This window comes from Ostreococcus lucimarinus, chromosome 6 (genome assembly GCF_000092065.1).
Source record: "Ostreococcus lucimarinus CCE9901 chromosome 6, complete sequence".
Classification (NCBI taxonomy): domain Eukaryota; kingdom Viridiplantae; phylum Chlorophyta; class Mamiellophyceae; order Mamiellales; family Bathycoccaceae; genus Ostreococcus; species Ostreococcus sp. 'lucimarinus'.
In genome coordinates this window covers 131620-154720 of record NC_009360.1, presented here as the reverse complement: position 1 = coordinate 154720, position 23101 = coordinate 131620, and the positions used below count along the sequence as shown (strand labels likewise).

The following is a 23101-nucleotide window of genomic DNA, read 5'->3' as shown; positions in this document are numbered from 1 at the left end:
CTATTTTGCTAATGACTATAAATTGTGGCGTGACCAGCGCTGCTACCAGCTGCGAGGTACATCAAGTTCGGATGGAACGAGAGCGCGGTGACGGAACCTATTCGTTGCCCAAGGAACGAGTTCGTGTACTGAATTGAGGCGAAATTGTGACCTTGCAAATCCCAAAGCTTGATGGCGCGCTCAGATGATCCCGAGGCAATCACGCGGGCGCAAGGATGTCCGACAAGCGCGGTGAGCGATGGGGTGCGATTGGGCACCGCAGATGGTCTCGACACTTCCGTCGTGAGAAATGGCTTCGATGCATTGCGCAAATCGCAAAACTTGATTTGCCCGTCTGAGCAACCAGTGATCAGGAGATTATCTTCGCCTCCAGGTTGAAGTAGGATTGAAATCACTGGCTGCGTGTGCGTTTGCATCGCGCTCAATAAACGTGCGGGCGCTCTCAAATCGTAGGACAACACTGCACCATCTGCTGTGCCAGCCATGAGAAGAGCGCCTTCAGCGGTCAAACACGTTCCTTGTGATTGAAGGCTCAATGTCTCCCGGCAGAGTTCGCTTGAAACGTCCCAAACGCGCAGCAACGGATGAGGCGCATTGCCCGTGGCGTAAAGACATCCGGTCAGCTGCTGCCAAACGATCACCGCCTTCGTGGACTCATGGGCGTTGTAATGCGTTGACGGCTTGTACAGGGACATCGGTAAGGAGCCGGTGCTTCCAGTGTCGGGTAAGATGGTTGGCGAAGGCAGCGTATTCCAAGCAGTCACGAGAGATTCACCACCAATTTTATCGTAGTCGCGCCAGATTTTCACCGAGCCATCGACGCAACCCGTGAGTAAGAGTGCATCGTCGGTTTCGTTCACGAGGGATAGCATGTCGGTGCTTTTCAAGCCCGTTTCAATCTTGTTGACCATCCGCGATGAAGTGTGGTCCCAGACGTGTACGCGACCTCGATTGTCGCCGGCGACGGCTTGTGGCTCTAACGAGTGCATGATGATCGACGTGGGCACGACGCCACCTCCACCCACGTCAATGCTCGAAACATACTCTGTCATTTTGAGTCGATGTTCTTCCGTCGTTCGCGTCTCTGCCATTCTCTCGTACATTCTTCTCAATCTGTCCGCACGACGCTTCGTATCGGGAGCTCGCAGCCATGGAGGAACGTCACTTGTGAAGTCATCGTCGAATTCACTCTCTTCTTCCTCTTGCGCCGATTCGAGCAATGCCATCGAAAAGTGCGCGCAGCTGCGCTTGTAAATCATACTTCTCGGTAACTCGTCGCCGTGAGCATGATCGAATCTGCTCGTATCATTCGATCCGCCACCGATTCGAGGAGACTCAAGCGATTCAAGGGACGCGTGAGAACCAAAACGCGGTAAAGTCCCCGAGCTATCGTAACCTGGGTCGTGATCGGAGATGAGCGTACTTGTCGTTCGACGTAGCGGTGAATCGTTCCTCGGAGAAAGTCGCAAGTCGCTTGTTCGCGATCCTACGCGCGGAATATTCAACGCCGGGAGGTGCGACGAACTCATCGACTGCCCTCCACCTTGGAACGACGAGTCTTTACCTCCGCTCGCTTGCTTTCGTAAGCCGCCGAATCGTGCGCCTCGCCCACCCGAAGCTTTAGATGGGCTTTGCGCACCGGGCTCACGGGTGCCGCTCAGCGTTGAAGCTGGTTTAGGCTTAGTCGGTGATCCGAGCAAGCGCGAGCCAATGCTTGTTAACCTCTGGGACCACGATTCCGTGCGCATCAAAGATCCACTCGGACTCGTGGTGAGATCTTTCGAAGAAGAACGCTCGAAACTTCCCAAATCTAAGCTTGCGAATGATGGCTGTCTTCGATGCGACTTCGATTTTGCTTCTTGCGACGACTCTTTGGCAAAGCTCCCAGTGCTAGTCGCTTTTTCCATTATTGGATGCGTCATTTCCAGTCCAACACTCATGAGAGCTTTTATTCCTGCCGCGGAAACAGACGGAGCTGCGTCGGTGGCGAGATCGAGCAGCACTTGTAAGATTTGCGTGTACAACCCACCCTTCGGTCCTTCAGTTGTCCGCTCTTGCATCCAATCATCGCCGTACTGCGATTGCGGATACGTAGGCGGGAGTGGAATCGAACCTCCATCGCTACATTCACCGTGAGAGTCCAATAATCCTTGCTGTGCGTCGGCCGAGCGCGCCACATTTTCAACGGTGAGAGAGCTCGTCGGTCGATCGCCATCTTCATCCACGGTGGACATGCCCTTCGTACTCCCTATCGAATGGTCAAAGCCTCCAAAAGATCCGCTACTTGAGAAGCGACGGCGACTGCTGATATTTTCACTACGCTTGGATTCAACCACACGTCTCGCCGTGACGGTGTCGTAATCGCGTTTCCATGCAATCGCCGCTTCGCGCATGAAGACTTTGTGCGCGCGAGCGATACGAGAGAGCGCTACAGCAGTTTCGACTCTAACCATTGGACTCGCATCTTCTGCGGTCGTGAGCAAATTGATCGCCACCTCACGCTCCATTGCGGGTATCGCACCAGATGAAACAAAATTTTCCTGTGGTAATGTCTCTTGTCCGTCGTGGCTGCTGAACGGGCGAGGCGAGGGCGACTGCGTTGATAATACGCTCGTCGACGACATGGCGTGCATGAGCTCTTGCGTTTGAGAATCGTCCTTTGAGTCTTCTCTCTGAAGCAAATCGGGGTCTAGCGTGTGACCAATAGAAATGAGCGAGCCGAGTGAGTACACGGCCGCTGCACGGGCATCCGGTGACGAATGCGCGAACAAGGTTGCCAGCATTGCGTGCGCCTGTGCGTTACACGCAGCTTTCTGAGCCTCTACATTGTCTTCCCACAGCTTTCCGAGGCAAAGACACAACCATCGAAGGAAAAATGGTGATCCGGTCTCTGGGAGTGCCGCTTCCGGGATATTTAGTAAACAAATCTCCATCAGGCCGCTAGCCATGCAAACTGTCTGTCCCTTCTCATGGCCGTCTGAGATGACCGCCAAGATGAAAGCGGCCATCGCGCGTTCTTCAACCGGTACGTTTGAACTCTGCAAGAACCGAATGAAATATGCGTGACCGTCGTCCTTGACAAGATCGGCTTGACACGATCGATCAAGCGCAAGAATCTTCGTCCATATGAAAACCAAAATTTGACGCAACTCTGGAGCCGTCGTCTGAAGCAACTTTAACACGTAAGGGAAGATGCCGACAGATAATGCAAGCTCGACGGCCCACAATCCTAAATCCAAGAATCGCCCCAACAGAATTAACGCTCGCAAACGGTGCGACTGAGAGAGTAAAACTTGCAAAACGATCGGCAACTGTTCAGGCGGCGCGTCGTTCTCGCTTCCGTACTCCAACCACACCTCGAACGCTGTGAGTTGATCTGTGAAGAAAGGCGACGGCACGAATTCAGTGTCTGGATTGCCAGAAAGTAAAGCTGGCATTTGCAGCAAGCACTGCTCGACGGCCATATCCCACGCCGCCCACATAGGATGTTGATGAGTGGGTGGCAATCTCGGCGATGATACAGGCGTGCAGTTGTTTGCACGCATGATGCGTTCGGCGAGCAAGAAATTCCTGAACAACGACGCAACGAGTAAGTCTTGCCTGAACAATCGTTGAAAAAGACTACGAGGCAAAACGTTCCAAGCGATCGTATCCGTGATTGCGGTGAAAATCCAATTCAGCTCGCCCAGTGGCGTCTTGCGATTATTCTGCATTCCTGGGATGTTGTCGATGATATCAGCCGAGATTCCTTGCCCTCGAAGGACGGAATTCGAGCAAAACCAATGCAACGCCATTTTCACTGGAGTCGTTAAGCATGCACTGAAAACATCAGCTGGAAGATCGGCCGATTGCGGTAAAATTTCATTTGCACCGCACGCGGCGATTAAAATACACTCGTTTGCTGTGCTGGTGACATTAGTCGGCCCGAAACCGGAATCTCCCGCATCTAACTTTGGTTGCGCATGCTCGAGTTCGGCAAACGCAAAAGACCGACCGATTTGGCGTCGTTCTAAATCCAAGCCAGCGTTCGTCGTCGGCGGCGACATTTTCGGCGCGGCAGATGGATCCGACAGCTTCAAGAAGGATTTGACGATCAATCCGGCGTTGGAACAGTCGAAGACGTAAATGGCTGGCGTCCCAGTCCAAGCCTGTAAATCAAACACCGACAGCGGGATGTACTGCGTGTAAGATTTGTTGAAAACCCAAATTTCTCCATTAGCCGTCGGTTTCGGAACTCCGTGGCCGTTGTAGTGGAGCAGAACTCGCTCGCCCTTTGCGTTTCTCCGGCACGATATGCACAGTTTCTTCATATCCTCAGTCGTGGGATCGAGTTGAAGCTTATACTTCGCTCTCGGTTGCCATCGCTCGTACTGCGCCTGCAACGCCTTTCCTATCGCGTCCAACTCGTTTTGCGGTTGAGCGCTCATCGGATTGATCCAACACTGCATGCGCGCGCACGGCGAAATTTTCATCGTATCGGGCGGGTCCACCCCTATGTTCAAGCAAAGCACCAGAGCCACCGAAACCGTCTTCATGCGATCCTTCGTGCGCCACTTCTGTCGTTCCCCATCATCGTCCCCGTCGTCGTCCGCGTACAACCTCGCCGAATCCCGATGCCGCTCGTCGCACAAAAACATCGGATACGCCACGTTCGCCGCCGGCCGCCGCGACGCCGACGCCGACGCCGACGCCGACGCCGTCTCCGACCCATCATCGCGATCCAGATGACTCCGATCGCTCTGATCGCTCTCAGAGCTCGCGCGTTCGCGCTCGCGTCCATCGTCTCGCCCGTCGTCGTCCTCTTCCTCCTCGCCCCGCGCGTCGCCGCCGCCGTCGTTCGATCGTCCGCCTCCGTCGTCCGCCTCGCGCGCGTCGTCCGCGCGCGCGCGTTCGCGCGCGTCCGCGTCCGTCGACGCTCGCGCCTCGCGCGCACGCGCCCTCGTCGTCGCCCGCGCGTCTTCGTCGCGTCCGCGGTCGTCGTCGTCGTCGTCGTCGCGCGTCCCTAACGACTCCGCCGTCGCGCGCGCGCATCCATCGCCCGCCGTCCCGCGCGTCGCGTCGCGCGCGCGCGCGCGCGTCGCGCGCGTCGCGTCCGCGTCGTCGTCCATCGCGCGACGCCGCGCGCTCCAGCGCGCGTGTGCGGCGTCACTCTTCGCCGCGTCGTCGTCGTCGATCGAATCGAATCTTCGCCTCGTCGCGCGTCGCGGCGCGCATGGCGCGCGACGTCGCGCGCGCGTGCCACCCGATCGTCACCGCGACGGCGTGCGATCACTACGCGCGCGCGCGCGCCGCGCGGTGCGCTCCGAACGACGCGAGCGCGGCGTCGACGCGCGAGCGCGAACCGACGGCGACGCGCGACGACGTCGTCGTGGGCGCGCTGTACGGCCGCGTCGCGCGCGACGAGAGCGGACGCGCGCGACGGGTCGAGATCGTGATGGCGGTGGAGGGCGCGGCGATAGCGGCGAGCGATGGGACGACGCGAGCGGACGCGGCGCTGGCGCTCGAGCGGGACGCGGCGGCGCGGCGAACGCGGGACGACGTGCGACCGCTGGGGTGGTATCGCGTCGTGGACGATCGAGACGAGGCGAACGAAGAGGATTTGGCGATCGGGGACGCGTTCGCGCGGGACGTGATGGCGCGGGCGACGCGGGATGGGGACGATGGGGAGGCGGCGGCGGCGGCGGTGTTCGCGCTGGTGAGCGCGCGCGGGGGCGCGGACGACGCGCCGGGGGTGCGGTGGTACGAGCGCGGGAGCGATGGTTTGCGGGAGGAGACGTTTACGGTGGAGATGCTCGAGGCCGAACGCATCGTGGTGGACGAAGTGGCGAAGATCGCGCCGGAGGGGCGGGATTCGCGGAGCGCGCGGTTCGCGTCGAGTTTGGAATCGGCGGCGACGGCGACGACGGCGCTGCGGGATCGATTAGCCGTAGTGCTCGAGTATCTTCGCGCGGTGAAGGACGGGAGAGCGGTGCTCGATCGTGACGTGCTGCGCGAAGTCGCGAAGGCGATGGTGGTGTTGCGAACGAGCTCGAGCGAGGCGTTGCGAGAGGATTTCGCGGACGAGTACGAGAACACCCTCGTGTTGAATTACCTCACCGCGATGACGAAGACGACGGATGGCTTGAGCGAGGCGATCGATAAGTTTCACATCGTGCACGGCGATCACTCCTTAGTCACCGCGACACGATTCCACACTCGCGGACGCGGGATGCCGCCGACGCCGGGACACGACTTGATTTGATAGCGACTTTGAAATGATGACTCGAATCGTTTTGTTACACGACTATACCGGTACCGGCGCGCCGAACTTTTAGTAGTTATTGTAGACGAACTTGCCGTGGGATTCCCTGCCTTTCTTCGCGGGCAAAGCCCAGTAACACTTCAACCACGGTTTGTTGCCCGCGCCGAATCCCGTGAACTTGCCAGTGGCGTCCACCATGGAATCGGTGCAGAGCTGCGACTTTAACATCGAGTCGACGATGTCGCCGCCGAAATGCGAGAGGTGCTTGAAAAGTTTGGGATAAAACGACCTGGAAACCAACGAAGCCGAGAGTCCGCCTTGAGTGTTCTTCGACTTGAGTCGGAACAAGTAAATTTCACTCCCGCCGGCGTCTTTAAATTTATGCTCTGGCGCTTCGTCGAAGGTCATGTCCCTCGGTTGATCGAAAAAGATGATGTCGTACTCCTTCGGCGCGTTGTCGGCCAACGTTTGCATGTCCTTGAACGGCATGCCGACGATTGAGCTATCAAAAGCGTCAGACTCTAACATGAACGCGTGCTTGTCGTTCGCGTCGGCGGCGAGCTGCCACTGGAACATGTGCCCGAACAAGCAGCCGATGTGCGTGTACAGATTGCGCTCCTTCGCAAACTTGTCCGAAAAATGACCCTCCTTATCGCGACTGGTGTAAAAGCTAAGCCATGGGAGCGTAGCGAGCTGCGCGCCCGTCGGTTTGTTCTTCATGATCGACTTGAGCGCGAAGTGCATCGTGTCTTCTTCGTGGGGCCAGTCGCTCACGTCCACCCCGGGCGTCAAGCGCACGTAGCTTTTAATCGCCGCCGTGCCGTACTCTCTCACGAGCTCCTTGAGCAAGTGCTCCGTGCGCTCACTGTCCGTGCGACCGAGCACGGGATCGGGGTTACGCACCGGCTTATCTCCCATGGACATGATGTACACGGGCGTCTTGAGCGGCTCAACCTTCGAGCCCAACTTGGACGAGTCGCCGTCGTCGCTCTTCGCCTTCTTCCCGCTCGCCTTCTTCTCGCCGCGACGGTGATGGTGAGGGTGATGCGAAGCACCGAGTCCAGCGTGCGGGTGAAACCCGAGCGACGGCTGGACGTGCGACGGGTGATGCCTCACCCTCGACTGATGCCTCTCCTCCATCAGGCTCTCGCGAATAATCTCGTCTTGCGCGCGTCGCCACTCGCGTCGCCACGCGTCCCCGACGAGTTCGCCCCGTTCGTCGTACCCGTACCCCTCCATCTTATTCAGCTCCTCCGCCGTCTTTTCCACGGTTCCCACCGGCACTTTAAACGCGTGCGCCTCGTACTCTGGCACCGCATCGGGCGCCAACATCCCTAAACTCGCGTCGTCCAAGCCTCGCGCCGCGTCCCCGTCCCCGTCTCGTCCCGCCTTCATCCTTCGCGCCTCTTTCCTCGTCTTCGTCCGCCTCTCTCGCCTCGCTCTCGCCGCCGCGCTGTTCGGGTATCTCGCCGGCGTTCCCAGCGCCGCGCGCGCGCGTCGCACGTCCTCCGCGCGCGCGTCCGCGCCGCCCAGCATCGCCGTCGCGCTGCCGCCCGCGTACCACGCGCGCATCGCGTCTCCGTGTTCGAGCACCGCCGCCACCGCGAGCGCGACGCCGCCGACGCAGCCGACGACGGCGATCGCTCGTCGCGCGCGCGTCGTCGCGCCGTCGTCGCGCTCCCGCATCCCGTCCGTCGTCGTCGAGTGCGGGAGAAGATACAGTGCGGTCGACTTTGACTTACTTACTTCTTTGGGGTGTTGAGGCGGTCGGTCGCCGCGCTGACGGTCGGTCGCCGCGCGCGCGCCGACACCTCGCGCCGCGCCGGCGCGCGCCCGCGACGCCATGGCGCGCGAGACGACGACGAGCGACGCGCGCGAAGCGTTGCTCCCGATCTCCGATCGCCACCGCGACGCGCATCGCGACGACGCGCGACGACGCCGACGCGCGGAGACGAATCTGGTGCTCTTTCTGGGCGAGAATTTCGCGCGCGCGTCGCCGATCGCGCTGGGCGTCGTCGCCGCGAAGATGGTCGAAGAAGTCCTGGACGCGTTCATCGACGCGTTCGTCTCGCCGAGCGTCGCGCTGATGCTCGGGTCGAGGTCGAAGGCGCTGGAGGAGATGGCGTTCGTCTGCGGCGGGGCGACGTTTAGATACGGCGCGCTGTTGGCGCGAATCATCGACGCGTGTCTGACGCTGGCGCTGATTTACGCGACGATGCGCGCGGTGGCGAAGATCTCGATCGCGGGCGCGCCGGCGTGGACGCCGAGCGCGCGGTGCGGGCTCTGTAAATCTTGGGTGTCGGCGGACGCGCGGGTGTGCCCGGCGTGTCGCCGAGCGATTTCGGACGACGACGACGACGACGACGATTCGTGAGCGCCGCGCGAGACGATTCGATTCGATTTTCGTGGGCATTCGTGGTTTAGTTTCGTTTAGTTTCGTTTCGTTTAGTGTCAGCACGCGTCGCGACGCGTCGCGCGCTCGTTCGCGCTCGTTCGCGCTCGTTCGCTGACGTCAGACTCGCGCGCGCATGAGCGCGTTCCGCGTCACCGCCTCGGCGACGCGCGCCGCCGTGCGAACGCACGCGAGTAAACGCGCGCGCGCGTCGTCGTCGTCGTCGTCGTCGTCGGTCGGTCTCCGTCGTCGTTCGACGCTCGCGTCGCTCGGCGCCGCGCTTTTGGTCTTCGCGCGCTCGAGCGACGCGGCGACGTACGGCACGCGCGCCAGAGCGTCGCTCGGCGACGGCATGAACGAATACCCCGGCACCGCGCTCGAGCGCACGGCGAACGGACGCGCGCGCGCGGCGAGCCTGAGCGAAGAGACGCTGAGCGGAGACTGGGACGCGACGGTGCGACCGAAATTGCTCTGGGCCGCGGGACTGAAGGACCTCACGAACGTGCCGCCCGGTAAGGGCAACACCGGACACTGCTTCAACGATTTTAATCACGTCGACGCGACGACGATGATTCTCGAGCACGCCGATAACAAAAATCAGGGACGCGTCGCGGGGATGGCGTATGATAATCCCCTCGGCGAAGGCATCCGAGCGGCGCGCGACGATACCATGGGCGAGGGCGGGTCGTGGTGCACGTGCATACTCGGCAGCGCGCAGGAACCACCGGCAGACGTCGCGCACGTGCAATTTCAATCGAGAGTGGCGTGGAAGCTCGTGTGGGTGCCCGGGGCTGGGGGCGACGATTTCTCGCGCTTCGTCCTCGTCGACGACGCGGGCGTCGAGCTCGCCACGGGCGTGCCTTCCGGGAACGTTCCGACCAAGCGCGAGCGAAGGGCGAATTATCAGACCGTCGCCGGCGGTCGTTACGCCACCGCCGCGGACGCGCGGTCGTCTTAGATGATTGTAAATTCAGCGTCTCGCGCGCTTCGCGCCACTTCGCGCCTCATGGCTCGCGCGTCGTCCTTCACCGCGCCCTCGGCGCGCGCCCGCGCGCTCGAAGCGCCCCGGTCGCGACGACGTCGACGCCCGCGCGCGCGCGCGCGCGCGCGCGGCTTCGCGGACGACGACGTCGACGTCGGGACGTCCCTGACGAGTCCCAGCGGCGAAAAGTTCCAACTGTTGGAGCGCCTGGGCGCCGGCTCGAGCGCGGTGACGTATCGCGCGCGGTGCGAGTCGAACGGCGCGGACGTCGCGCTGAAGACGCTCACGCTTCGCGGCCGCGGCCGCTCGACGAACGGGGGTTTCAAGGCGGTAGAATTGTTCGAGCGCGAGTGTGCGACGCTCAGAGCGCTCGACTTCGAGCGCGTGCCCGAGTACGTCGATTCGTTCACGCTGGACAGCGAGTTCGATCGAAGGTACGTCTTGGTGCAACGTTTAGCGGTCGGTCGAAATTTAGAGGATAAAGTGGGCGAAGGGTGGCGTCCGACGGAACGCGAGGCGCGCGAAATTTTGAGACAGTTGCTGGAGACGCTCGAATACACGAGCTCGTTGCGACCGCCGGTGGTGCACAGAGACGTGAAGCCGGCGAATGTGGTGATCGATGACGATGGGGAACGCGTGTTTTTGGTTGATTTCGGCGGTGCCGCGGCGGCGGCGATCGATTCTGATTCGTTCGGATCGACGGTGGTCGGAACTTTCGGTTACATGGCGCCGGAAACGCTCATGGGAGGTTCATCGCCGAAGAGCGATCAGTACGGCGTCGGCGCGACGGTGTTGTTTCTGCTGAGTGGACGACCGCCGAGTGGGTTCAAAACAGAGCGATTGAAGGTAAATTTCGACGAAGTTTACATCGAAGATCGTCGCTTGCGCTCGGTGCTCGAGCGCTTGCTCGAGCCGTCGCCGGAAGATCGGTTTCGCACGCCTCGAGAGGCGCTAGACGCGCTGAATTCCGCCGCGACTCCCATGGTGAGTGGTAGAAATTTTCGCGGTCGAAGCGACGACGTGGTGGAACGTACGCCGACGGTGCCCATTTATGCGCCGGAACCTCTCGCACCGCGCGGCTCGCCGAAACCGAAAACCATGGTCACCGAGCTCGTTCGCGACGCCGGAAATTCAGTATCAATCGCGATTCCGCCCTCAGGTGCGAATGGTGATGTGTTGTACAAAGCATTCTTTGGCATCACGTGGACCGCGATCACGGGATTATGGACGGCTGGCGTGTTGGCGTCCGGCGCGTGGCTCATGGCGTTATTTTCGTTACCTTTTTGGAAAGTCGGCGCGGACTTGTCCGGCGAAGTCGTGCGATCTTTCGTCGCGAAGGGTGACGTCTTCATCGACCGAGAAAACTATCGCGTCGCGTGCGAAGGGGGTGGGATGAAATTCATCGACAAGGTGGGCGAAACCGCCGATTTAGAAGGCTGCTTCGTTCGCCCGGACGGTTTGATTTATATCAAACGCGAGGACGACACGATGGTGCCGATTTTAGCGAGCTTGAGTCGAAGGGAAGCCGAGTACATCGCGAGCGAGATAAACGCGCACTTAGACGATTGTAAACGATAGCGGCGCGCTCTAAAATTAATCTAAATCCTCCGATGAGCTCGACGCGACGTCGTCCCACTTGCTATAGTCTATCCCGCCGCGCGCGCGTCCTCCCGCGCCCGCGCGCTCCCACGGCGCCTCCTTACCCTCTACGGCCCACTCGTAGTGCGCTAAAAACCCACCCGTGCCTGGCACCTCTAAAATGCAGTCGCGTCCGCGATGCAACGTGAACTCCTCGCCCGCGGCGACGTCTCGCGTCGCGACGAATCGCGCGCCGAGCGGCGCGTTCGCCTCGCGGGCCAAATTCGGCTCGTCCGCGTGACTAATCGCGCTCAGCGTCGTAATCTCATCGAACGCGCCGAACATCGGGAACGTCTGGTACGTCTTCGAAAAAGGAAATCGTCTTCGTAATCGTTCGAGCGCGGCTTCGCCCGCGGCGCCGTGACGCCGAAACGCCTTGGCCAACTTCCCGTGCACCTCCTCGCCCACGAGCGGGCTCCCGCGCACGATTTCATCCACACGTTTCATCGAAAAATCCAGCGTCCGCCCCGCGGCGACGTCCTCGAGCGCGAAGACGCCGACGGATCCGTCCGCCTTCGATCGCAACGCCGCCGGCGCCGCCGTCGTCAACCACCGCAACAACCCGTCTCCTCGCTCGCCCTCCTCCGCGCGCACCGCCGACGCGCCCACCCATCCACCGCTCCCCCCATCGCCCTCGCTCTCCTCCGCGCGCACCGTCAGCGTCTCGCCCACCGCGATGTCCCGCGTCGCCCGTCCCGTCCCGTCCCGCTCGCTCGCCGCGTCCACGTTTCCGTCCCGCCTCGCCGCGCAATACTGCGCCTTCGCGTGCGTCAACCACCCGACGCTCGACGTCGGCACCACCACCTCCGCACCATCGCTCGAGCGCCAAAACCGTCGTCCGCACTCGTCGACGACGGCGTCCGAGACGCCCAGCGCTCGCAGCCGCGCCGTCGTCGCGCGCGCCAACCCGCGCGGCGCCGTCCCGCCGAACTCCTCCGACGCCGCGCCGAGCGCCGAGGCGCCGCGCTTCACGACCGCGGTCGCGACGACGCGCGCGCGCGCGTCGTCGCCGCTCGCGAGGTCGCTCGACGCGCCGGCGACGCAGGATTCGACGACGCGCGCGAGCGCACTCGAACGCGGACGACGCGGCGTCGACACCTCGACCCACGACGCGCGCATCGCGAAGCGGCGACGCGACGAGAATCGCGCGCGCCGCGTCGTCGCCGTCGCGGTCGCGACGCGCGCGCGCGCGCGGCTCGAAGCGTCGACGAGTGCGTCGCGAACGCCGCGCGTCGACGCTTTTTGACGACAGAATCGCGCGCGTCATGGCGCGCGGGAGCACGAAGAAGCACTCCAAGCAGGCCGGGACGCTCGGTTCCGAGGCGCTGACGCACGCGGAGCGGCGCGCGCTGGGATACGGGACCGTGCGCGAGCGACTCGGGCGGGAGACGGTGAAGGATTTCGACGCGTGCGCGCTGACGCTGTCGACGACGGACGACGGCGTGTGCACGCCGCGAGGCGTGGTGTACGATCGAGGCGCGATCGTGCAATGTCTCGTCGATCAGAGGCGGGAGTTCGAGCGGAAGGCGCGAGAGCACGCGCGGGCGAAGGAGGCGGAGGCGAGGGCGGACGACGCGCGGGACGCGAAGCGGCGACGCGTCGAGCTGGCGGCGTTTCACGCGGCGAATCACGGCGGGGGAGGGACGACGGACGAGGTCGAGGGCGAGGGGAAAGCGTACGCGGGCGCGGCGTCGCGACAGGCGATGGAGGTGAACGCGACGCGCGCGGCGACGATGGATGGGTTTTGGAGGGTGGACGGCGGCGTCGACGACGGGTTGACGCGAGCGAAGGAGAAGCCGGAGAAGGAGACCAAGTGTCCGACGACGTTGGAGAGGTTGCGGATGAAGGATTTAGTGACGATCAAGTGGACGAAAGTGCGAGAGGGGGAGAGCGGGAAGTACATGTGTCCGATCACGTATAAGACGTTTACGAACGCCACGGCCATCGTCGTGCTCAAGCCGACGGGGACGGCGATTTCGGAGGAAGGTTTCAAGCGAGTCGTCGAGAAAGAGGGCGCGTACGACGGTGTGAAGATTCGACCCGATAAGGATGTCATTAAACTGCAAAAAGGAGGCACTGGATTCGCCGCGTCGGGCACGCAAGTCGAGAGCAAGGCGAATTTCGACATGGGCCTCGCGGGCGGCGCCGAGCTGCGCGGCCAATCGAGGGGGGGGCAATCAAAGTTTGGTTTACGCTTCAATTAGTCGTCGTCAGTATTAGTAGTTTTGATATTAAAAATCACCGTCCATCGCGCTCAAATTCCCGCCGCGCAATCGCGAATGAATTCGATTTGCATGCGCTCCTTCGTGCGTTGCATCATCAGCTGAACGATTTGCGCCTGTTGCTCGGGCGTCGTCGCCGTCTCCAACCCGCTCTGTATTCTCTCGTCCTGTTGATCCATCACCGGCAACACCTCGTCGAGATATTTCGCCAACGCTTCCCTCGACACCCCTCCCGGCCTCTCGAACTCCTCTCGCATCATCAACTGCACCTTCGTCACCGCCACCGATTCGTCGCGCTCCAAATCCTCCGCCGTGAAATACTTCATCAATTCCTGCGCGAACGTCAGCGCATCCTTCACCTGCGTCGCCGCCATCTCGCGCAGTCTCACATCCAACGTTTTATACACGTCTTCCAGCAGCGCCACGACGTCGGGGTCTTGTCCACTCTGTCGATTCGCCTCGACGATGACGCGCGCCGCCTCGACGACGCCCGCCGTGAGCAACCCGCCCTTCGCCATCGCGTCCACCTTCTCCGTCACCTCCTCCCCCGACTCGCTGTCCAGCAGTTCGACCACGATGGCGACGTCTTCGGGAGGGACGTCCTCGATCGACGTCGCGCGTCGTCGCGTCGTCGCTCGCGCCGCGCGCGTCGTCCTCGAGCGTCGCGTCGCCGTCGTCGCGGCGCGCGTCGTCGCGCGCGTCGTCGCGCGCGTCGTCGCGCGCGTCGTCGCGCGCGGCATCGCGCGCGTCGTCGCGCGGCGTCGAGGGCGCGCCTCGGGCGATGCGCGTCGCGCGTCGCGCGTCGCCGAGTGATGCGTCGTCGTCAATCATCGACGCCGCGTCATGCGCGCGTCGGCGCCGCGCCGAGGCGCGAACGTCGCGCGCGCGCCGTCGCGCGCGCGCCGAGACCTCTCGCGCGCCGCGCCGGCGCGCCGAGGCGGCGCGCGGCGCGCGCGCGACGCGACGTCGGACGATGACGCGCCGACGACGTCGTCGGCGACGCCGGGACGCCTCGACGTGGTCGAGATGCGCGGCGCGCAGGCGAGCGCGAGGTGGATCGCGAGCGCGGACGCGTCGCGGTCGATGCGACGCGCGCGACCGATCGACGCGGCGACGGGACGGGAGCGGGCGAGCGTGATGCCGGAGCTGCGAAGAATCTTTCTGCCGAGCGGATTCCCGGCGACGACGAGCGCGGATTACGTCGAATGGTTGCGCTGGCAGCTGTTGTCGCTGCTGTTTAGGGACGTGCTGGAGATAATGAGCGCGCAGTCGCTGCTGGTGGCGCTGGGGATGGGAAACACGCCGGGGGCGCTGCCGCTGACGGCGGCGGCGAAGTGGGTGCTGAAGGACGGCGTGGGATCGTTCGCGACGCTCATCGCGGGGTCGTTCGGGGGACAGAGGTACGACGAGGACCCGAAACGATGGTGGGGGTTGTCGAATACGCTCGAGGACGTGGCGCGAGCGATAGAGTTGGTGACGCCGGCGGCACCGGGGTTGTTTTTGCCGTTGGCGGCGTCGGCGACGTTTGTCAGAGCGGCGGCGTTGACGGGACGAGGGAGCCTGTTGAACGGGACGTTCATGCAACATTTCGGGCGAAATAATAATTTAGGGGACATTCGTGCCAAACTCGAGGTACAGGGGCGATGGTTGGCGCTCATAGCGCTTCCGGCGGGGATTCAGGTGTTTCAGCTCGTGAGCGCGGCGGCGGCGGATCTCGCGGCGGATGGCGACGAGTTCGGCGCGTTCGTCGCGGCGTTCGGTGCCTATGGTGGCGTCATCGGCGTTCACGTGTTCGCGTGTTGGCAAGCGGCCAAATCGCTGAAGTTTGATACGCTCAATCGGTTTCGATTGTTGAAGCTCGCGGAGGCGTTCGTGGCGAACGAGGACGAGGAACTTCCCGACTGCGTCGTCGTCGCCGACATGGAGGGCGTGTACAAACCGCGTCGCACGGCGACGACGCCCTCGTACGGAGCATCACCGAGCGAAATCGGCGAGGATTGGAACGCGTTCACCGACGCCGTACGCCTCGCGAAAGGTCGATCGTACGTGTTGGGATGGGATCCCAAACGCGACGACGTCGCCTCGGTGCTCCTGCTCGAGCACGCGACGTCACGCGATATGCTCGCCGCCGCGTTAGCGTGTCAAAAGCTTCGCGTGGACGAGACAAAATCGAGATCCCGTGCGTACGCATACGCTGACGAGCGCGTCGCCGACTTCGAAGCGTCGATGATTCGATCAGGTTGGAAGGTTGACTACGTCCAAACCGGCGTGGCGCCGCGTTTCGCGATGAGCGTCGACGAATCGTGACGTACCATTTCTAGACTGACTACTGGTACTACTTGTAACAATACGAAATTGCGCAGCTATCAACGATCCCTATTCCTCTATTTCCCCCACTGTTGGATGCGTTGACGAATGAAGCTCAAGTCGGCGAAAAGTGATTGAGCATCTCGACTCCACTCGTTGTGCATCACCATGCCGTCGCAGCTCGCTTTACTCATGACAGTTTTGAGTTCGTTATGGGTAAGAATCGCGTGTCGGCACAACTCACGAGCGAGCTTGCGATAGTCAGCGCGCGCACCGCTCTGATCGCACAGGTGCGCGAGGTACCCCAACGCCAAGACGCCGAGCTTGAGCATTTGAAATTTAAGATGGACGTACACGGAATCGAACGGGCTGAATCCGGCGCTCATTTTGTACACCGTTTCAGTGGCTTGACACGCGCGAAATGCCCCCACGGAACTTTCCACCACGGCAACGAAACACGCAGATTTGCGTTCATCAAAATCTCGCATCACGCGCGCCGTGAGTTCCGTCAACTTCAACGTCCGTTTTAGATTGACGTGCTTTAATATCTCGTGATTTCTTCCCACTGCGGCTGCTTTATCGTCTCCTGATAACAACGCGCGCGCCACTTTCTCATAGCCCTGCAATGCGATCACGGGATCGCGATCGTCGTCCTCGTCGTCGTCTTCGCCATCCGCGCCGAGAAGTTCGAGCGAGCGCGCGGCGTTGGCAAAATTAATGGCGGTGAGCTCGCGGTCGCAATGTTCTGGGAATTTGCCCCAAATCATGATCTCATTGTTTTCGTTCCAACCGTCGTCGTGATCGTCGTCGTCATCATCGCTCGTTTTGCGTGCGCGTGATTCGTCTTTGATGAGCATGATTCCAGAGTTTGCAAACTCGTCCCCGTACGCGTCGACGTCGAGTTGGTGCCAAAACCGGTCGCGCGCGAGATCTTCGTCGGGAAGAAGTTCGCCCGCATACCAGCACACGTCCTCGCCTAAATCGACTAGTTCGCCCAATCGCATGGGAAGCCGCGTTCGCGTCGCGGCGTCCAAGACTCGTCGCCGCGCCGCTTCCGCGACTTCATACTTGGGGTACGCCGCATATGCGTCGAAACCGTACGACGAGAGCATCCGGCGTCTCGTCCATTCTCGCGGCATGTACTGCTCGCCGTACGAGATCGTGATTTCCTCGCCGACCGCGATTTCCCTCAACGTCTTCACCACGAGCGTCTTACCCTTGAACATCACCTGCGCGTTGGGCGTGCTCGAGTGATTAAACAGAGACGCCTCGGGATAAATCCCGAAACCGACGCGTTGCATGTCGTCGTCCGCGATGGTGAACCCATTAATTTCAAATCGCGACAACAACGAGATCACAAACTGCGTGTCGACCCCCGACTCGACCTTCAGGTTGAGCATTTTCGTCTCTATCTCCTCCGGCGTCGCCCCCTTCACCATCGCCTCGCCCGCGAGCGCCGCCACCACCGTCGCCGCGCTCGCGATTTCCATCGCCTTCTCCAATTCCCGCGCGCTCTTCCCATCGCGTCCCCTCGATTCCCTCAGCGCCCACACCCCATCGAATCCCCGCGCGTCTTCTCCCAACAGTTCGTACCGCGCGCGTTCGCACGTCCCGTCCCGCTCGCCCGCGCGTCGCGCCAGGCACTGCAGCGCGCACCGCGCCGACGTCTCCGGCGTTCCTCGACTCGACTTTCGCACCCACGCGCTCGCGCGTTCGAACGCCTCGACGGTGTTCGCGAGTTTCAGGCTCTCTTCGTCTCGGAACGCCGCGCCGCACGCCGCGCGCGCGACGCGCGCGCGCGCGCCGAGGCGCAGCGGTTGAAACGACCACGCGCAGTGGCTCTCGCGCTTCTCCGCGCGCAGCGCCGCGGCGTAAGGCTCCGTGGTCATTATGCGCGCGCCGGCGGGGATCGTTCGCGTCGCGCGCACGCCGCGCTCGTTCGAAACGGCGCCGTCGCGCGCGCCCGGGACGTCGAAGCGCTCGAACGGGCGCGACATCGCGACGGCGCGGAGTGACGCACCCGTAACAATTCGTAACGAACGCGCGCGCGTGTTTCAATCAATTATTTATCGTCGTTTGATAGCGTAATCTGTGCTAATGTACGCGCATCGCTGGTTTGGCCAAGTGGTAAGGCGTCTGCCTTGTAAGCAGAAGATCTAGGGTTCGACCCCCTAAATCAGCAATTTTTTGCCCATCACGCACACGACGTTTCATTTATTTCATCTCACTGTATCACACACCCGATTGTCTAATTTCTTCGCTCGGATAGACCGCGCGGCGTCGTCGGCGCGACGCGACACCGACGCGCGTCGACCCGCGCGCCGTCGTCGTCGTCGCCCGAGGTCGTCGAGCATGCGCGCGTCGTCGAGCGTGCTTCGGCCGTCCTTGAGCGCGTCCGCGCGGTCGAGCGCGTCCGCGCGGCGCGCGCGCGCGTCGTCGTCGTCATCCACGGCGTCCGCGTCGTCGACGAGTCGCGGCGCGCGCGAGCGCACGCGCGCGCGATCGACGCCGGAAGAGACGGAATCGCGCGCGAAGATGCGCGAGATGTCGGAGGACGCGACGCTCGGGCTCACGCGCTTCGTCGCGGAGACCAAGCTGCCGACGGACAAGGGGTTCTACAGGGTCAGGGCGTATCGACACGCGAATCCGACGACGGGAGACGTCACCGAACCGGTGTGCGTGATATACGGCGACGTGGAGGGACGCGAGAACGTGCCGGTGCGCGTGCACGACGCGTGCTTCACGTCGGAGGTGTTAGGGTCGATGAAGTGCGACTGCAAGCAACAGCTGGAGATGGCGATGGATTACATTAAAGAAAACGGACCCGGGATCGTGTGTTACTTGCAGCAAGAGGGACGTGGGATCGGATTGGCGAATAAGATCGCGGCGTACGCGGTGCAAGAGGAGGGGGTGGACACCGTGGACGCCAACCGAAGGCTCGGGTTGCCGGACGACACGCGCGAGTACACGGCGGTGGAGAACATGTTGCGAGAGCTGGACGTGCGCAGCGTGCAACTGATGACAAACAATCCGAGAAAGATCAGAGAATTAGAGTGTGGGGGGATAAAAATAACCGGTCGCATCGCGTGCGTGGTCAAGGCGAATTTATTCAACGAAGGATACTTGGCGGCGAAGGAGCGTCGGATGTCGCACGTGCTCGATCAGAGTTGGGCGTATTGGGACGCCAAGGGGAACACGTACGATTCTTTAGACGAAATGGAAGGCGATTTCGGCGACGCCTCGACGGACGAAACATGCGAGCCGTTCGTCAACCTCAACCCGAAAAAGTTTGATTAGTAGCGAAATACGAATTGATTTTAATACAAATACAACGCGCGGCGAGCCCTCTTACCGTCCCCCTAGTAAATATTCTCAATCTTGGCGTCAGCAGAAGAGGCTTTTGGTCTACACCGCACGCGGAGCGAAATCGACGAAGCACGTGCGATACTCGCAGTTATCGAAGTCTTCGCGCATGCGCGCCGCGAAGTCGACGTCGTCGCCGTAGCTCACCACGGGAACGCCCTTGGACGTGTCCCCCCCAAAGACGCCGCCGGAATCGAAAATCTGTTCCGGCGCCGCGCGCACGCCGCCGGGATGACCGTACGAAAACATGCAACGCAGCAGCGCCGAGTGCGTGCTCACCACGATTCTCCGCTCCGGTCTGCGTTCGAGCCACTCGAAAAACGCTCGACACCGATTGGCGACGTAATACAAGTCGCACGACTCTCGATGCTTCGTCCACGCGTCCGGCGGCCCCGCAATTCGTTCGTACCGCTCCCACAACTCATCCCTCATCGGGCACGCCGAAAAATCCACCCGATCGCCGAACTCTCGCTCCAGCTCCTCCGTCGTCCGCCGTCGATCGCACCAATAGTTCGCCGTCTCCCTCAAGTCCTCGTTCGCCACGAACGGCACCGCGTCCCTCGCCGCGCGCGTCAGCGTCGGAAACGACAGCAGCGACGTCTGCACGCACCGCGTCATCGAGCTCGTCACCACCAGATCGCAATCCTCGCACACCCCTCGCGTCTCCGCCAGCGCGCGGCACTGCGCCTCGCCTCGCGGCGTCAATCGCGCGTCAAAGTTCAGGCTCGAGTTGTACGTCGTGTCGAACGTCAGCGCCGCCTTCAGGTTGTGAAACCCCTCGGCGTGTCGCACGAACGTCACGCGTTTCGTCGACGTCGACGTCGACGTCGCATCGTCCCGCCGCACGTCGAACGTGCGCGGCGCGGCGCGCATGCGTCGCCGTGTGCGCCCCATCATTGTCGATCGCGCGTCCGTCGTCGCGATCGACCCGCGACGCGCCGTTCGCGCGTCGCGATCGACCCTCGACGCGCCTTTCGCGCGTCCGAGCGCGCGATCGATCGCGCGATCGCTCCGAATGTCCGATTTTAGACTGTTTACCCACACGAAAACGGTCGCATCGCGCGACGCCCCGCGCGCGCGCGGGGTTTCCCGTCGCGCCGCCGCCGCGCGCGCGCGCCGCACACCGACGCGCTTCGCCGCGCGCACCGCACACGATGGCGCCCAGCAAGAAGGGAGGCAAGACCGCCGCCGCGCCCGTCGTCGCGCACGACGAGGACGATCTGATTCAGGTGCGTCGCGGAACGCGATCGCGACCGCGACGCGACGCGCGCGGACGGATGGATGGATGGCGGCGCGCGACCGATCGGACGACGGCGCGCGCGATGGGGCGCGCGGGACGATCGACGGCGCGGTGAAACGCGCGCAAAGGACGCGCGACGCGATCGGGACGCGCGGGAGACCGAAGGCGCGGCGGACGCGCGGGAGGGGCGACGATGGGGATTTCGGATAGGGCCGGGCGCGGCCCTTCGGGCGCGGGGCGAAGACGCGCGAGGGACGACGCGCGAGGGAGGCGCGAGCGCGACGCGAGGTGGGGCGACGCGCGATGGGACGCGAGAGGGGGGTGAGAGACGGGACGCGAGAGGCGGTGGAGACGGTCGACGGAGAGAGACGCGCGATGTGGGAGACTGACGAGGCGGACGACGACGACGCGCGCGCAGGTCACGCCGGCGATGAAGCAGCAAGCGGCGAAGTTTAAGGCGGCTGGGAACAACGCGTTCTCCGCCGGTCGATACTACGCCGCCACGGCTGAGTTCACCAAGGCGATTGAGTGCGATCCGTACGATCACATTTTCTACTCTAACCGCTCCGCGTGCTACGCCAACTTGGACCAACACTCCAAGGCGTGCGCGGATGCGCGCCGATGCATCGAGTTGCGCCCGGATTTCGCCAAGGGGTACTCTCGTCTCGGTTTCGCGCTCTTCAAGGCTGGTTTCTTGCACGACGCCATGAATGCGTACGAGCGCGGTTTGACCGTGGACCCGAAGAACAACAACTTGATTGAAGGTTTGGGTGAAGCCAAGTTGGCGCAAAAGGCTAAGATTGAAGCGGCCAAGTTGAGCGCGCAAATGGATAACGTCACGCTCGACGAGCACGTCATCGGTATCGATCTCGGTACGACGTACTCTTGCGTGTCCGTGTGGAGAAACGGTGAAGCGCACGTGCTGACGAACGCCGAAGGCGACCGTACCACCCCGTCTTGGGTTGCGTTCACCGAGCAAGGCCGCCTCGTCGGCGACGCCGCCAAGCGCCAAGCCGCCATCAACCCGAAGAACACGCTGTTCAACATCAAGCGTATCATCGGTCGTCAATACAGCGAGTGCGCTCACGAGCTCGAATTAATGCCGTTCGATGTCAAAGAAGGCGAAGGCGGCAAGCCGATCGTCTCCGTTGACGTGAACGGCGAAAAGAAGGACTTTGCCCCGGAGCAAATTTCCGCCATGGTTTTGCAAAAGATGAAGGCGACTGCCGAGGCGCAGCTCGGTGTCCCGATCACCAAGGCTGTCGTCACCGTGCCGGCGTATTTCAACGATGCCCAGCGTCGCCAAACCAAGGATGCCGGTGCCATCGCGGGTCTCGACGTCTTGCGTATCATCAACGAGCCGACCGCGGCGGCGCTCGCGTACGGCCTCGATCGCCGCGAAGGCGAAAACGGCGAAGTCATCAAGAACCAATGCATCTTGGTCTTCGATCTCGGTGGTGGTACCTTCGATGTGTCCTTGTTGAACTTGCAAGACGGCGTCTTCGAAGTGCTCTCCACCGCCGGTGACACGCACTTGGGTGGTGAAGATTTCGACACGTCCCTCGCGGCTTTCGCGCAAAAGGAGATTGAAAAGGAGCGCGGCGCCGACATCTTCACCGGCGATGAAAAGGCTCTTCGCAAGTTGCGCACGGCGTGCGAAAAGGCCAAGCGCGAGTTGTCCGTGGCCAACCACGCCAACATCGAATGCTTCATCGGTGAAATCGAAATCAACATGAAGATTACCCGTGAACAATTCGAGAAGGTTTGCGAACCGACGTTCCAACGCTGCCTCGACTCTGTCAAGCGCGTGCTCAGCGACGCCGGCAAAAAGAAGGAAGAAGTCGACGAAATCGTCCTCGTCGGTGGTTCCACCCGTGTCCCGCGCGTGCAAGGTATCCTCACCGAATACTTCGATGGCAAGACCCTCAACAAGTCTGTCCACCCCGATGAGGCGGTGGCGTACGGTGCGGCCGTGCAAGGTGCGATTCTCGCGGGCGTCCGCGACAAGCAGACTTCTCGCGTTCTCCTCATGGATGTCGTTCCGCTTTCCCTCGGTGTCGAGTGCGAAGGTCGCCAATTCGCCAAGGTTGTGCAACGCAACACTGCGATTCCGTGCAAAAAGAAGAGCGAGTTCACCACCGTCTATGATAACCAAGACGAGATTGATGTGCGCATTTTCGAAGGCGAACGCTCCAACACCGACGGCAACCACTTGCTCGGCGAGTTCCAAATTTCTGGCATCGAGCGCGCTTCCGCGGGCGAACCGAAGATTGATGTCACTTTCGAGGTCAACACCAACGGTTTGTTGACCGTCACCGCCAAGGATCGCGTCACCGGCGTCGAGGCCAACGTGTCCTTGCAACACGACCGCGGCCGTTTGACTGCGGAAGAGATCGAGCGCATGTGCGCCGAAGCCGAAGCCATGGCGGAAGAAGATGAGCGCCTCGCGCGCATGCGTGAGTACGAAGGCACCGACTAGGCGATAAAAAGTCAAGTTCTGCGTCCTTTTAGATAGCCGCGTCGGTCCCGAGTCGCTCTGCGCGCCTCGACGACGGTTCGCGCCACCCACGTAACCATTCTTTCTCACCGCAACATATGATCTAGTAGCTCATGTTTAAATGCAATAGTGACGATAACACAACAACTCTCGAGCGTCTCCTCTTCGGCGTGCCTTTCTGCGCTCGCTCGCTCGCCGCCGCCGCGTCCGCCGTTCCCG

The 23101-nt window shown here is 62.1% G+C and overlaps 14 protein-coding genes across 14 annotated transcripts; 8 read left to right on the top strand and 6 right to left on the bottom strand.

Moving 5' to 3' along the window:
* Window positions 1-8: 8 nt before the first annotated feature.
* On the bottom strand, window positions 9-4637 carry OSTLU_41144 (predicted protein; the record flags this gene model as incomplete). Its single annotated transcript, XM_001418130.1, has 6 exons — window positions 9-1141; window positions 1190-1524; window positions 1870-2237; window positions 2334-2495; window positions 2610-3906; window positions 4045-4637. The coding sequence occupies 6 exons, from the start codon at window positions 4635-4637 to the stop codon at window positions 9-11; spliced, it is 3888 nt and encodes a 1295-aa protein (XP_001418167.1).
* Window positions 4638-5434: 797 nt separating this feature from the next.
* OSTLU_32030 (predicted protein) lies at window positions 5435-6241 on the top strand (the record flags this gene model as incomplete). Its single annotated transcript, XM_001418354.1, has 1 exon — window positions 5435-6241. One exon carries the CDS (start codon window positions 5435-5437, stop codon window positions 6239-6241), a length of 807 nt encoding a protein of 268 aa, XP_001418391.1.
* A 40-nt stretch (window positions 6242-6281) lies between these two features.
* OSTLU_24646 (predicted protein) lies at window positions 6282-8086 on the bottom strand (the record flags this gene model as incomplete). The annotated part of the gene is made up of 1 exon (XM_001418129.1): window positions 6282-8086. The coding sequence occupies one exon, from the start codon at window positions 8084-8086 to the stop codon at window positions 6311-6313; it is 1776 nt and encodes a 591-aa protein (XP_001418166.1). The 3' UTR covers window positions 6282-6310.
* Window positions 8087-8267: 181 nt separating this feature from the next.
* Window positions 8268-8615, top strand: OSTLU_32028 (predicted protein; the record flags this gene model as incomplete). Its single annotated transcript, XM_001418353.1, has 1 exon — window positions 8268-8615. One exon carries the CDS (start codon window positions 8268-8270, stop codon window positions 8613-8615), a length of 348 nt encoding a protein of 115 aa, XP_001418390.1.
* Window positions 8616-8811: 196 nt separating this feature from the next.
* OSTLU_92858 (predicted protein) lies at window positions 8812-9591 on the top strand (the record flags this gene model as incomplete). The annotated part of the gene is made up of 1 exon (XM_001418352.1): window positions 8812-9591. A coding segment is annotated over one exon (780 nt), but the record flags the coding sequence as incomplete, so codon positions are not given.
* Window positions 9592-9639: 48 nt separating this feature from the next.
* On the top strand, window positions 9640-11193 carry OSTLU_41434 (predicted protein; the record flags this gene model as incomplete). The annotated part of the gene is made up of 1 exon (XM_001418351.1): window positions 9640-11193. The coding sequence occupies one exon, from the start codon at window positions 9640-9642 to the stop codon at window positions 11191-11193; it is 1554 nt and encodes a 517-aa protein (XP_001418388.1).
* Window positions 11194-11208: 15 nt separating this feature from the next.
* OSTLU_92857 (predicted protein) lies at window positions 11209-12372 on the bottom strand (the record flags this gene model as incomplete). Its single annotated transcript, XM_001418128.1, has 1 exon — window positions 11209-12372. One exon carries the CDS (start codon window positions 12370-12372, stop codon window positions 11209-11211), a length of 1164 nt encoding a protein of 387 aa, XP_001418165.1.
* Window positions 12373-12518: 146 nt separating this feature from the next.
* Window positions 12519-13457, top strand: OSTLU_87446 (predicted protein; the record flags this gene model as incomplete). Its single annotated transcript, XM_001418350.1, has 1 exon — window positions 12519-13457. One exon carries the CDS (start codon window positions 12519-12521, stop codon window positions 13455-13457), a length of 939 nt encoding a protein of 312 aa, XP_001418387.1.
* A 50-nt stretch (window positions 13458-13507) lies between these two features.
* OSTLU_92856 (predicted protein) lies at window positions 13508-14215 on the bottom strand (the record flags this gene model as incomplete). Its single annotated transcript, XM_001418127.1, has 1 exon — window positions 13508-14215. One exon carries the CDS (start codon window positions 14213-14215, stop codon window positions 13508-13510), a length of 708 nt encoding a protein of 235 aa, XP_001418164.1.
* A 397-nt stretch (window positions 14216-14612) lies between these two features.
* On the top strand, window positions 14613-15782 carry OSTLU_94434 (predicted protein; the record flags this gene model as incomplete). The annotated part of the gene is made up of 2 exons (XM_001418349.1): window positions 14613-15494; window positions 15576-15782. 2 exons carry the CDS (start codon window positions 14613-14615, stop codon window positions 15780-15782), a joined length of 1089 nt encoding a protein of 362 aa, XP_001418386.1.
* A 77-nt stretch (window positions 15783-15859) lies between these two features.
* Window positions 15860-17779, bottom strand: SDG3513 (predicted protein; the record flags this gene model as incomplete). The annotated part of the gene is made up of 1 exon (XM_001418126.1): window positions 15860-17779. The coding sequence occupies one exon, from the start codon at window positions 17777-17779 to the stop codon at window positions 15860-15862; it is 1920 nt and encodes a 639-aa protein (XP_001418163.1).
* Window positions 17780-18326: 547 nt separating this feature from the next.
* On the top strand, window positions 18327-19079 carry OSTLU_15668 (predicted protein; the record flags this gene model as incomplete). Its single annotated transcript, XM_001418348.1, has 1 exon — window positions 18327-19079. One exon carries the CDS (start codon window positions 18327-18329, stop codon window positions 19077-19079), a length of 753 nt encoding a protein of 250 aa, XP_001418385.1.
* Window positions 19080-19187: 108 nt separating this feature from the next.
* OSTLU_32020 (predicted protein) lies at window positions 19188-19763 on the bottom strand (the record flags this gene model as incomplete). The annotated part of the gene is made up of 1 exon (XM_001418125.1): window positions 19188-19763. One exon carries the CDS (start codon window positions 19761-19763, stop codon window positions 19188-19190), a length of 576 nt encoding a protein of 191 aa, XP_001418162.1.
* Window positions 19764-20268: 505 nt separating this feature from the next.
* Window positions 20269-23000, top strand: HSP70G (Heat Shock Protein 70, cytosolic). Its single transcript, XM_001418347.1, has 2 exons — window positions 20269-20374; window positions 20804-23000. Exons 1-2 carry the CDS (start codon window positions 20300-20302, stop codon window positions 22862-22864), a joined length of 2136 nt encoding a protein of 711 aa, XP_001418384.1. The 5' UTR covers window positions 20269-20299; the 3' UTR covers window positions 22865-23000.
* Window positions 23001-23101: the final 101 nt, after the last annotated feature.

What these genes read in the sequence shown, in the direction of transcription:
- HSP70G (XM_001418347.1), top strand. Translation starts at nt 20,300, where the DNA reads ATGGCGCCCAGCAAGAAGGGAGGCAAGACCGCCGCCGCGCCCGTCGTC. An exon ending in ACGAGGACGATCTGATTCAG is followed by an intron (nt 20,375 to 20,803) that starts GTGCGTCGCGGA and finishes ACGCGCGCGCAG; the next exon opens with GTCACGCCGGCGATGAAGCA.